Here is a 14,128-nt window from a genome sequence, read left to right as displayed (position 1 = left end):
AATGTCTTTATCATCACTTTTGATCAATTTAAAGCATCCTTGCTAAATAAAAGTGTTCATTTCTATAATTTATTTTCCAAAAAATAAAAATTATACTGACTCTAAGCTTTTGAATGGTATAGTGTGTTACAAAAGCTTTTTATTTCACATAAATGCTGATCTTTGGATCCTTCTATTCATCAAAGAATCCTGAAAAAATGTACTCAACTGTTTTGAATATTGATAATAATAATAATAATAATAATAATAATTAAAAATGGTTTCTTGAGCAGCAAATCAGCATATTAGAATGATTTCTGAAGGATCATGTGACACTGAAGACTGGAGTAATGATGCTGAAAATTCAGCTTTGATCACGGCAATCATTTTAAAATATATTCAAATAGAAAGCAGTTATTTTAAATAGTAAAAATATTTCACACCATTACTGGTTAGGCTATTCAGTGTATACAGGTGACTTGATGATGTGAACGTTGAAGAAGTAGATTTCAGAATTTAAATTGTGATCTGAGAAATGTACCAAAGTGACCCTTTGATACATGTATACATGGCCATCTGTGATAGTTTCTTTTTGTCTGACTTCAGTTTTCCCTCTGTATAGTCTTATTCATCTGCTTTGGTCTCTGGCTGCTTCCTCCTTTCCTCACTTCTGTCATCTCTTCCTCTCATCTTTTTTATTTTAGAGTTGCTGATGGCAAGTGAGCATGCCATTCAAATGCAGAAGGGGGAGATTCTTGAAGAGCGTGACTCGAAAACACATCTTTGCTATACGTTGCAGGGAGTGGAGAAGATCATGAAGCGGGTGTGTCATAAAACGTTGCTATCATATTACTAATGGCGTGATATAGCAATTGTGTTAAGTACGTTGAAATAAAAGATTAGAGATGAGTGGTTTTACAGTAATAAAATACAATAATAGGAATTACAATAATCATCACGAGAACTTATAAAGCCTAAAATGCTTTGTAAAAATTAAGGTCAGAGTTGAAACTTTATTTTAATATAGAAATGTAATGTATGAGAAAGTGTATAAAATAAATTGTTCTAATTTAGATGAATAGATTTATATACAGATAGATAGATAGATAGATAGATAGATAGACAAATAGACGGCATAAAAGTCTGTGTCCCCACTTTAAAGGGATAGTTCACCCAAAAATTAAAATCTGATGTTTATCTGCTTACCCCCAGGGCATCCGAGATGTAGGTGACTTTGTTTCTTCAGTAGAACACAAACGGAGATTTTGAACTCAAACCGTTGCAGTCTGTCAGTCGTATAATGTAAGTGGATGGGAATCACGACTTTGAGAGTCATAAAACATACACAAACAAAACCAAATTAAGCCCTGCGTATCGTGATGATGCATTGATGTGTAAAGACACAAAATGATCGGTCTGTGCAAGAAACTGAACAGTATTTATATCGTTTTTTACCTCTGATTTTCACCACAAAGTCTGAACTGTCCTGAGTGCGTTCGCGTCTTCTTCTTCAGCCTGCACGTGAGGCGTCTTCTTCTTCTTGCTTTACGGCGGATCGCAGACTTATAAGTGCATTACTGCCACCTATCTCTCAAATGGACCATTGACACTCTATCTACAATCTCAATTAGGAGTGTCAATGGTCCATTTGAGAGATAGACGCCTCACGCAAAGGCTGAAGAAGAAGACGCGAACGCGCTCAGGACAGTTCAGACAGTCTCAGTTTGTGTTCTATTGAAGAAACAAAGTCACCTACATCTTGGATGCCCTGGGGGTTCATTTTTGGGTGAACTATCCCTTTAAGATATGATGTTTTTGGCTTTGACCTTTATGAGTTTGTCCACTAATTGAAATCATATAACATCATAATTTTGACAATGATAACCTGTTTATAATGGCATGAATTGATATTTACAGTGGAGGACATACTAAGTACTAGAATATTATACATTTGTTGAATTAAATCTAGGGTGTCTACTCATTTCTGCAATCTTTCAATTAAACTAAATTGGCTAATTTACTTATTTTACAGATATTAATAACATATTTCTCTGTTGTTAAGTATATATTTAATACATTTAAATTTTGCCATCTTTCAATGAATTGTATTAGTGATCATTAAAAAAATACATCTAATACAGCTACGCATTTATGCTGTGCACTATATATGTGTGTGTGTGTGTGTGTGTGTGTGAGAGAGAGAGCGAGAGAGAGACTATGTGTGACTATCTATTTTATATCCATTGTATAGGGCACTCACTGTGTGTTACCGCTGGGTTTGGACTGTGTGCGTCGTCTCCACCGTGGCGAAATCTTCCCCATCATCATCTACATCATGTCTTCAGAGAGGAGTCTCCGCAAATTGAGGTACTATAATTTCCTCCATGAAACTTGTCACAATTAAACTAAAAGCTGGTTTGATTTAAAGATTTAAAGATAACACAAAAAATGCTCTTCTGGGAGCATCACTATTGCTATATTTATCTGTTCTGTCATTGTTTTCTAGACACAAACTACGGCAGAATGTTTTGACTGAGTCCCAGGTGCTAGAGTGTTCCTGCAGCGAGGAGCCCCTTCTGGATAAACTGCCCTGCCTTTACCAGAGCATTCCACCAGAGAGCTGGCATGACAGTACCACCCTAATTGACACTCTGAAAACTGTGGTGACAGAGGAGCAGCAAAAGATTGTGTGGGTTGAGTCAGATACCTGGTGAAAGAGTAACGGGAATGAGAGCATAAATTCAAAATACCCTCACCACAATTTTAGAGTATTAAGGCCAATTTAACCACTGCTTAGGATGTAGCCTGATGTGCACCTCTCCAGAAATGCTGTGAGATGCTGTGAACCACAAACCTTCCCCTAGGATGATTTAAAAAAAAAAAAAAAAAATCTGCAGTAGTTTCGCATCCATTGGGAATGAATAATAAAGCCTGATTGCTTAAAGCTTCTGATGAAAGCAGGCTGGACAGAGATGATCATAAACCATAAATTAATTTAGTGACCCAAAACATCCATATTCAAACAACGTTGTTTATCCATACAACACTATTGATCATGATTAAAAGAGAATTCCACTAAACATTTATTAACCAATGCACAGAGGTAAAAAATATATATATAATGGGCCTTTTAGATAGAGGTAAACTGAAAAGCACATCCTGTGCATTTAGAGCAAAAAAAAAAAATGGAGGTCTGCTGCAAAGCTAAAAAGTTGTACACTACCATTCAAAAGTTTGAGGTCAGTAGGATATTTTAAATATTATACTTTTATTCAGGTAGCACACATTGAATTGATTTACAGTGCCAGTAAAGACTTACATTGTACAAAAAAATTGTTTTTCACAAATGCTTTCTATTCATCCACTTCTGAAAAAAAGTATTACCATTTCCCCTAGAATATTAAGCAGAACAACTGTTTTCAACATAAATAATAATACAAAATGTTACTTGAGTACCAAATCAACATATCAGAATAATTTTCAGGATCATGTGACAGTGAAGACTGCAGTAACGGCTCCTTGAAAATTCTGCTTTGCCATCACAGGAATAAATTACATTTTAAAATATATTAAAACAGGAAGAAGTTATTTTAAATCATAATATTACTTCACAATAATACTGTTTTTACTGTATTTTTCATCCATTAGATGTTGAGCATTTTTAGACTTTTGAACGGCAGTGTGTAGTTTATGTAAAAAGTAATGTTTCAACATTCTCAGATAAGGCCTTTGTCCTGAACCCTGAGGGTTCCATGACTATCATCCAGTGTATGTGCCAGCGCTTAAAGGATTTTTTTTTCTTTCTAAATATTAAAGTATTGCTTAGAAATAGGTACACAAGGTGCTTTATTGGGACTTGTTGGTAAGGTGCATGCTATATATATTTTAATAACTATAGTCTGAATACTCTATAATACTGTTCCACTCTTTTGAAGGATCTGGAAGGAAAAATAATTACATTGAAGGAAGCTGTAAATCATATCCATTGAGGGGTATTTGAATAATTTTAATAAGCTATTGTCACAACCGCACAACGGATTAATATTAAATCAGATTTCACTGACCATCTGTGTATAAAACAGTCAGTGGAATTTATTTACAAGGAGTCAGTTACCTAAGTTACATTAAGTAGCAACAGAGCATAAAATCCAGCTGATATTCTACTTAATAGTGTTGTTTACCCCAGGCTCACAAATAGAGATCTTATTCTTTACTGCTAATGACTAAGACGTCATTACTGCACAAAAAAATGAGGATATAGAGCACTGCTAGAGCATTTTCCCCTCAAGCCTTATATCTTATCCGCCCTGTATGCATTCCGCCAGACCAAACTGTCTGTTTGTTATACACTGTGAATTGTTTTGACTCAGTTATTGTTTTTGTAAAACAAAAAATGTGAACACTTTTCACAGATTGAAAACCGACAGTTTAAAACTGAGAGCAAGTAATTATTGTATAGTGTGTTATAGATAATACACATTACAATGTTAATGTTCTCTTTTATATTTGTATATTCTATTTCATTAGAAATTCTATGACATTTGTGTACAATTCTGTTGTAGAGTATATATCTTTGATTATGTAAACATTTGTATTTTTCTTCTCCTCTGATGTGTACAAAATAAACACTTTGTTTCTTGATCAAAGGATGAATGTTGAACAGGAACCACAGCAGATTTCTATGTATTTGTGTCATTCCTGTTTTTAACCAAGACGTAAACAACTAGGAAAAACCTGTCCAGCAGCAACATGCCCTTCATCGACACTAAACCACAAATGTGTAGTTTCCCATAACATGAGAGATGTTAGGAAGCATTTTAACAATGTAAACAAGAATAACAATTAATCATCACAAGAGAACATGTAAAGCCTACAAAAATGCTTTGTGAAAATTAAGGTCAGAGAGGTGAGACATTATTTTAAATAACAGAGTCAGACAGACAGATATATAGATAGAATTATATTATTATTAAAAAACCCATACAACTATATATATATATATACAGGTGCATCTCAAATTAGAATGTCGTGGAAAAGTTCATTTATTTCAGTAATTCAACTCAAATTGTGAAACTCGTGTATTAAATAAATTCAATGCACACAGACTGAAGTAGTTTAAGTCTTTGGTTCTTTTAATTGTGATTGTATATATATATATATATATATATATATATATATATATATATAATAGTTGATAAAAACATATAGTATTGTCTTGTGAAATGTGATGCAGTGTTCAAGGTCAGACTAGGCATAACGCCACATAACACCAACAAGAACTGTGTCTAAAGATTGTTATTGTTATTGTTATTATTATTACATTTACTATCGTGATTATATTGATTTCTACTTCCACTTATTTTCTACCACAAGAGGGAGCCAAAGAGCAGTGGAAAAATAAAAGGGAGTGGTTGAGCACGGGCGAAAAAAGAAAATACGGTGTTTTGGAGAATTGAAAGGATAAGTAGAGACTCTCTTTTTAATACACAAAATATGGCTCCTAGTTCATATAAATAATTTTGCTGGAGTAGTCGTCTTGTTTTCAGCTGTTGGTTTGTACTGTTGCTTTGGCTTTTCTGTTTGCTGTAGAGATCATGCTAAGCCAAATCAATGCACATGCTTTTCTTCTATTGACTTTAGTATCGTACAGCACTTCACCAAATCAATTTCCTCGCCGAGCGGGCGAAAAAAGAAAATACGGTGTTTTGGAGAATTGAAAGGATAAGTAGAGACTCTCTTTTTAATACACAAAATATGGCTCCTAGTTCATATAAATAATTTTGCTGGAGTAGTCGTCTTGTTTTCAGCTGTTGGTTTGTACTGTTGCTTTGGCTTTTCTGTTTGCTGTAGAGATCATGCTAAGCCAAATCAATTCACTTCTATTGCTTCTATTGACTTTAGTATCGTACAGCACTTCACCAAATCAATTTCCTCGCCGAGGCCGATTTTTTTTTTTTTTGTTTGTTTGTTTTTCTTGGTTCCACTGGGGTTCTGGAACCCCTCTGGTTGCCAGGAAACGGCCCGAGTGATTTGTTGTGTGTGTCGGAGTAAATGAGATGGTGACAAACCCTCTCAGAACATGCAACCAAACCACTGCGTTTGGGATTAGAGAGAAGGGCTGACAGATATGATTTGTGTGGTGGAACACACGTACTAATGCTTAAACAAATGAATACAGTACTTCCACCATAGTCAGATTTGTTCTCATCTGGTTTCGTGACTGGGCTGACTCGTTGTGGTTTGACCTTTTTCATTCTGACAAAGATGCCATTTTATTATAGTGAAGATGATGTTCAAACCCCACTTTAGGTCCTGCCATTTATGAGTGCAGTCATTCATTTATAGTGATATTTATTAACTGTTTTCAAAACATGTCCTTCAGACATGTCTCAAGCCCTCAAGCAACTGTGTATTTATTTGCTTATTTGTTTATTAATTAATTAATTTTCATAATATTCATAAGAGTTTTAAACAACAGTTTTTCAGATCATGATTTTCATTCATTCATTCGTTAATAGGATTCTGTTCTTTATTTAAACAATTCATTTAAATTATTTAAAACCATTGTATCAGGTTTGTTCTTCAGGAATGATTGCATCATGTTAAACTGGCTTGAAATGGTTACTTTTAGGCGTAACTGTTTTCATTTTGAAAGAACATGTTTCAGTCAAGTAAATAAAAATAAGTTTTACACTTCCCATCATGCTTTGCACAGGACTGGATATGGGGAGAGAAAATGCTGAAATAAAGTGCTATTTTATTTTATTTTATTATTATTATTTTAGCAAGATACAAAAATAGGGAGAAAAGTAAATGTCTAATGTTCTATTATGTTGGTATTTTAACAGACTTTCTGTTATGTTGGTGTTTTTGGGCGAGTTACCATTGTGGTGAAGCCACAAAGTTACTTTAATTGGAGTAAAGTATAATATAATAAAATAAAATAATTCTAATGGGAGTGCTAGGGATGTAAATAATGTCATGTTTTGATTGCCAACATGAAACATGTCTGTAAAGAAAAGTTATATTTAATTTGTGTGTAGGTTATGGTAACATTTTGTCTTAACTGGTTCTACACAATTGGAAACATGTTATCTGTATTCAAATACTTCATGTAGGATGCGAACTGAGTAAACTCAACTAGAATTAGATATGTTCAAATAACATGATTCAATCCCGTGGACTGTTGTGCCCAATTCTGACCCCTGCCAGATTATTACCCCCCTAGTATTGGTAGGTTTAGGGTTAGGTGTGGGGGAGGGGTTAAGATTAAGTGTGGGGTTAGGATTAGGCAATCAGATAGCGATTTCAACAAGAGGGGTAATAATTTGGCAGGAGGTCGAAAATGGGCACAACAGGACCACTGACCATGATTGAATCATGTTTAACTAAAGAGTTATTTTTGTGATTGGCTTCAGTTTTGTGTGTGTGTTTTAATGGTTTTATTAAACGCCTCTCAACTCCTGATAATTTATTAATTCATTCACTCACTCATTCACTTTATTTATTGTTCTTTTGTTTGTAACAAACACAGTAACATGGGCATGATTCAAAGTTATTGTTCTTACTGTCAGTTGATATTATCTTTGAACTCTTGCTCTAACTGTTGGCTTTCTTGTATTGTATGGCCAACCATTTTTCTTTGACTTTTTAAAGTACAGAAAATATATATAATGAGTGTAAATCAGCTCTAAATGTTCTAAATATGCATGGGAACCTTGACACACTGCTGGGTCATGAGTTCAGAACAGACAGCAGTGGGTCTGAGTTTTTAGGAGAGTCCAACTGTGAATCACAGATAATCTATCCAGCACATAGAGAAATTATCCTCACAACACTGGAAATTGAATTTGGAAATGTGTTTAGCTTTAGAAACTGGAGGAGAAAAGGTTGGGGGAGGGAGCTAGACAAATTCAGAGAAAGAAAAAATCACAACCCTTTTATCACTGGTGCGGTTTCAGGGTTATTTGAGAGTGTTAAGAGTTGTGTAGCTGTGTACTGGGAAACTGAACAGATACCTGGGGATAATATACACAGGGTTTAAGGAACCATTACTGAGAGTGCAGCAGAGTGTGTGTGGTCTGTATTACCTCTACAGACATATCTGTGTGTGTGTGTGTGTGTGTGTGTGTGTGTGTACGCAAGTGTGTTGAGATCTTTCATGTATCTACACAGCCTGCAGTTGTGGAAGCTTCTCCTTTGGTTACCACGGCAGAGCCTCCCTCCTCATGTTGCCAGGAGACGTATAGTCCAGATGCACTGTCAGGGGGAATTAAGCTCAGACAAGCTGATTTTAGTGTCTGTCCGATTTACTTCAGAGTGCTGTAGCACAGAGTCACTCAGGCAGCACCCTGTTTGTAATAGAATGCCTTTAACTGTTTCTGTTTCTAAGTTTCAGTGAGAGAGCAGATCACAGGTTAGTAGGTGGTTCCATTGCAATAGTCAAATTGTCTATAATTGCCAGATCCAACATTATTAATGGAGCTACAGATTTGGGGGTGAATGACATGTCACTCTTATTTATTTGTTTGTTTGTTTACAAATATATTTAAAAGCACCACAAATGACTTGACTTCACTGCTTACATGATGAGCATATTTTATTTTCAGAATTAACCATATAAAGTCATGGAGCATATTTTGTGTCAGAATTTGAGGTTGGTAAGTTTGTGAGCTATGAATAAGAATATTAATTTTATTTGTATGGGGGGGGGGGGGGGAGGTGGGGGGGGGGGGCGAATGCAAATTCAGACCTTATTTATGGTATTTTATATAACAAATGCAAAATTGATGAAGCTTTTAAGAAGGTTTAGATTCTAAGCTTTAAAAATACACTATATATAAATATTAAACAAAAACACACACACACACACACACACACACGTGATGACGCACTTCCCAACCTGGTACCGGGTTTACAACCTTAAGAGGTAAAAATTAATTCTGATATATATAAAGTCTGAAATGTCAGGGTGATACAAACTTCTAGGTAATTGAAGAAATAAATCAAAAAATAAATACATTTAAAAAATGAAATTCTTCTTTCTAAAACTGTTTGACACTCGTGCCTCTGTAACATTAAATATATTTTGAGATTTTTTTCAATGGTCACAAAAACTATTTGGTTGGTTACCAACATTCTTCAATATTTATATATAATAGTATATTGAAGAAACCATCATGAATACATCGTGGATACCCTTTCTTGTGTCAATGATCTATGTACTGAATGTTTTTATTTTACTGTTCATATCCCAAGGTCTGCTCAAAAACAAAAGTGAATCCACGATGTTAAACAATATATTAAAGTTTGAACAAAACGTGCAAGAGACCATGTATACAAACCACAATGCTTATAAATATATGGAGCAGGATCCTTCTTCAAAATAGTCTAAGGCATATATTGAATGAAATGAAAGCAATTAACTTTTTTAATCCTGTGGGAATACCTGAGGATTTACAATAAAATGAGTGCTTTATTTTGCTCCTCATGTACTCTCACTGAAAATTTGCAAATAATTAACAGTTTCTGCTTTGATTCTAAGCAGTGAAGGTTTTTTGCAGCCTTCTTGCATGCTGAGGCTGTGTGTATTTGTCACGCCTGTGCAGACGTGTAACTAAAAACGTGTTACTTTGCGCTCAGCGTGTGTGACAGCCAGCAGTGTGATACCTGGCTTATGCCACACTAGTGCCCTCAGGTGGCAGATCAAACTAGTGGGGGCTCCCCGTCTCACAAACGCTCCCTCTACAGTACATCCACAGGTTGCCAGATCTCACCCTATACTCTCCTTTACAGTACAAGATGCCAGACTGTTCATCTGTAATTTCCCTGTCTGCTCTGGTTGCTTGCTTTATAATCCCTGACCATACATGTTCTTTTTAAACTACTTCACAGGATGCTCAATGCAATGACATTTGCATTTAACACCTTTCCTTTTCCCCCTTAAAGGCCTCAATCAAACCACTGGGGTTGCCAGATTCCACTCACACCTTCTCTAACTGTGCAGGTGGTCATATCTCTCCAAACCCCTTGCCAGGCGATGCGTTGTCTGTAGTCTTGAATCCAGCTGGACTGGCTCATTATCTCCAGATGACACCAGCAGGAAGAGCAGATGCCTTGTGGCCACGCTTGGCTCAGCTGTGAGCTAGAACATTCATCACACTCCCAAATCTCAGTCCTGATACTGAACTAACCATGGACCCCTCCATGACAAAACATGCTGAACTATGATGCATAGAAGCTCTTTTTATGGTCATACCAATATCAGTGGTTAAAAGGAATATCTACAAGAAGATACTATAGTATCATAATTAGTGAATGAGAATGAAACAGAAAGTTTTTTTTTTTTTTTTGTGATGGAGCAAGTTCTAAGATTGTTATTGTTGTAGTATGTAGGTCAGATCCATAAACAAGAGAGAGCACTATCACTGTGTCTTTTTAAAGCTACTCATTTATTTATGCGTGTGTATTTGTGTGCATGTGTGTGGCATAGGCAGCAGGTCTGCTAGATTAGAGAATGAAAACAAATCAAAGCAATGCTGCCAGAATTTGATTAAACCAGCTTTAGAATGCCTGTGTCAGCGAGTGTGAGTTTGTGTAGGAGGGGCCATCTCTGATTTGTATGTGGTTTTGGTTTTTTGTTTGTATGTGTGTGTGTGTGTCTGTATGTGTGTATCTTTCTGCAGACAGATGTGTTAGTATAGTTGTGTGTATGTGAACACACTAGTGCAAGCAATCTTTATCTCTCTCTGTTATTATATACACCCTCTGCAGTGTGTCTCTGTATGGACTTCCTTCCTGTCTACTTGCCTGTAACAAGAAAAGAAGCTGAAGTCAGGAAATTATATTTTTAATCTGCCCCCTGCAAAGAGCTTTTCTTGTTAAAGCTGCAGTTGGAGAGGACAGATCATAACCGACTCAGGATTCTATTAAAGCTTCATCTGATCCTTCCTCATACTGTCTACTCTCTTTTCATCTCACTCTCTCTTTCTCACACCTGTTCTGTCTCTCTTGCACACCTAGATTCACACTCTTGATTCGCCAGAACCTTTTGCGTTCTCTCAGTTTTCAGTCTTTTAATTCATAAGCATAATAAATGAACAAAATGGCATATACATGTCATTTTATAATATAAAGCTCTCCTAGTTGGCTTCTAAGACAATTTATTCAGGGCTGCATGATTATATAAACCCCTCTGAGTTTTTCAAACAGGATATGTGACCCGGAGGAAAAAACAAACACGGCATTCACTGATGGCAGCCAGTGTTACATTTGAATTGAGTTGTCAATGAAAATATTTTTTGTGATTAGGCATGAAATCCTCAGTTTTATAAATTAGATCACAGTTTAGATCACATCATGATCCTGTGAAACTGATGAGTGAATGAACATTGAGACAAATGAGAGTCAGTGTCTTCATTTCGTGCCTCCCCTCAAGCTGACTGCTGGTGAGCATGCAAATAGCTATTGACATTTCAAAATGCAACTCTTTCTCACTCTCTACTTCTCTTAAAAGCCCATGTCATTCTGATTACCTAATGAAAACCCCAAGTGTTTTATTGATTGAAGTTGCTCTGTCCATTATTACCTTATAAGTCTTGCACATTTGTCTCATGTTCTTGCATTAGTCTCACTGTGACTGGTTTGGTTGTTAACAATGCCTTGCCTATGTCAACCAGATTGGTGTAAGAGCCATGTGACTGATGATCTCTAATGCTGTGTTTGACATTAGAAAGCCAGCAAAGGTGCTGAACTCACTTAGATTCCTGCACCAATAAATCGAGCAATAACGGGAGAGGGGGAGGGGGTTATTGGCCTATCTCAAAGAGAAGAGATAGAGAAAGGGATAGAGAGAAACTGAGAAAAAGAAAGCTAGAGTTCTGAGGATGGAAAGAGAGATAAAAAAAGAGAGATGGCAGGAAGGAAGGAAAAAGAGAGAGTATGAGAGTGAATGAATACAAAAAGGCAGAGTGGATAAGTTGACTTTTATAGCCTCGTGATTTTTCCTTCAAACACAACCTATATTACAGAGACCTTTGGTTCGCTGGATTTTAAAATAAAAAGGGAGGGAAAACTGACTCTTTTTAACTGTCAAAGGTAGAATCTAGAAATTTTAGTAGTGACCTGACATTATTAAATGCAACTCATTGTATTCTGCACCTGCTCTTCAGTATACAGCAATAAAACACAATAAAGCATAATAATGACACATTGCATTGTTTTTACCGTAGTAGTCCCTCTGGAATGAGCTTTGAATGATTTAAACTATAAAACAGCTTGAACTATAAATAATTTCAGGAATGATGTCTTCTGCAAGAACCATTAGGTACCACAGCTATCAATGATCACAATGGAACCCTATCAATAACAGCCTTTCAGTCTTGTTTTGTTGTACTTTGAACTGCATTTTTTCTTGAAGCAGATAATAACATACCATTTTGTTGGCTTACACAAAGCTTGTGGTAAGCATTTCAACTACTTGAAGGAACCATTATAAAAGCATCTGTGTAGCATGAATTTTATTTCTGGCTGAAAAGATAGATAGATAGATAGATAGGTAGATAGATAGATAGATAGATAGATAGATAGATACACACACTGTAATCCTCTGTAACTTTTTAAAATATGTATTAGTGCTTTTAAAAATGCTATAGAATAGGGATAATTTATTATTTCAAACTAAAAGCTTAAATGAGTCCTGTAGAGAAGCATCACTCCTGAAAGATAATACATAATTTCGTCCATGTCCAAAATACATACAGTAGGATTTTATTTCTGTTTTATGCTAGCTTTGTGTTGTTTACCTGATCTGAACACTTACCCTTTGTCAACCAAGATTCCCCATCATTGATGTTTAAAGAGACCTCCTGCCTCTACAGATATCCAACAAGGAACCTGAACTGAAAAAGCCATCTGAGAGGAGCATTAAGAGTCTCTTGTGGGGAAAAAATTCTCCAAATCGCTTCTAAAATGAAACATTAAAGCCCCTTTCACCGTGGATGTGCTATATCCTAAAATTACATCAATTACACTGCCAGCCCCTGCCTGACCATTATGTACTTTGAGAGGATACCTGGGAGACTAATGATTGAGGTGTGTTGTGTTGTGTTGAATGCGTGTGTGTGTGTGTTAAAGTCACATGTATAAGTCTGACATGGATTAGATCCATAATATTTGTATTTTATCATCCGTTTCAGACGTGCCAAATCTTTAAATCCTTGCAGTGCAATCATATACCAAACATCACAAACCACAGATCTTTGTATTTCAGCTGTCGGTGTGTGTGTGTGTGTGTAGTGTTAATGTGTGCTGTTTGGGCACATGCTGGCATAAGTCTGTGTGTGTGTGTGTGTGTGTGTGTGTGTGTGTGGTGTGGGTGGGCCGCTCCTGCTGAGAGATTGCACTGACTGCTGAGTTATTGCTCTTTAATTATCAATTACTGCTGCAGTGGTGGGCCAAGAGCAGAAGAGGTGCTAATGAAAACAGAGGAAGCATTAAAATACGCACAGTGTAGAGGGACAGAGAGAGGGCTGGGTGTTGCTGAAAAAGTACAACACCCAACAGGTGTTGGCCATCCAAAATTTAGATGAGTTTGTTTCTTCATCAGTACAGATTTGGAGAAATAGCATTACATTCAGTGGAGAAAGCAATATTGTGGATAGAGGACTCATATTTTAACAGAAAGTAATGGTTTGAAGTCATCTTAATTCAATTCAATTCAATTCAATTCAAGTTTATTTGTACAGCGCTTTTCACGATACAAATCATTGCAAAGTAACTTTACAGCAAATTAAGTTTCTACAATATTTAGTGGTAGCTTATCAGTGGTGACTGTCAGTTAATGTACATATGGCAGAAATGTACGGAAAAATCAATTAAAGACTTAATCAAACAGACGATGAACACTATTAACAGCAATTATTATATGATGCAATCAAACTTATAGCAAAATGTGGTAGTTCTGTATGTTGTTTCAGGGTTGGCATCATCTCTTCTCAGGTGTTCTGGATCCAGACTGAAGCTTGTGTAAATCCTAGTTACATGTGAGTCAATCCTGTGGCAAAAACAGAGAAACAAATAGAGACATAATTAGCGTAGCTGCTGTTCCAACCAAGAAAAATTTATTTGTTTAACCCAAACTAAAGAATAA

General features: G+C 35.9%; 1 protein-coding gene and 1 long non-coding RNA gene across 2 annotated transcripts in view; one reads left to right on the top strand and one right to left on the bottom strand.

The window, feature by feature from the left end:
* The window catches only part of LOC107701202 (caspase recruitment domain-containing protein 14), a 31,195-nt gene extending 28,297 nt beyond the window's left edge, over window positions 1-2,898 (top strand). Inside the window, exons 20-21 of the mRNA XM_016503160.1 lie at window positions 2,231-2,346; window positions 2,486-2,898. Of these exons, the coding sequence (XP_016358646.1) occupies window positions 2,231-2,346; window positions 2,486-2,693 (324 nt within the window). The 3' untranslated portion in view covers window positions 2,694-2,898. The remainder of the gene's footprint in view (window positions 1-2,230; window positions 2,347-2,485) is intronic.
* A 1,555-nt stretch (window positions 2,899-4,453) lies between these two features.
* The window catches only part of LOC107701201 (uncharacterized), a 19,121-nt gene continuing 9,446 nt past the window's right edge, over window positions 4,454-14,128 (bottom strand). The window contains exons 2-3 of the long non-coding RNA XR_001635617.1: window positions 7,034-7,040; window positions 4,454-4,615 (exon numbers count right to left, since the gene is read on the bottom strand). This is a non-coding gene — a long non-coding RNA (uncharacterized LOC107701201). The remainder of the gene's footprint in view (window positions 4,616-7,033; window positions 7,041-14,128) is intronic.

The sequence above is a fragment of the Sinocyclocheilus anshuiensis genome, unplaced genomic scaffold, assembly GCF_001515605.1.
Source record: "Sinocyclocheilus anshuiensis isolate Anshui unplaced genomic scaffold, SAMN03320099.WGS_v1.1 scaffold1522, whole genome shotgun sequence".
NCBI lineage: Eukaryota > Metazoa > Chordata > Actinopteri > Cypriniformes > Cyprinidae > Sinocyclocheilus > Sinocyclocheilus anshuiensis.
Note: the sequence above shows the minus strand (reverse complement) of the source record. Positions and strands in the feature narration are given on the sequence as shown.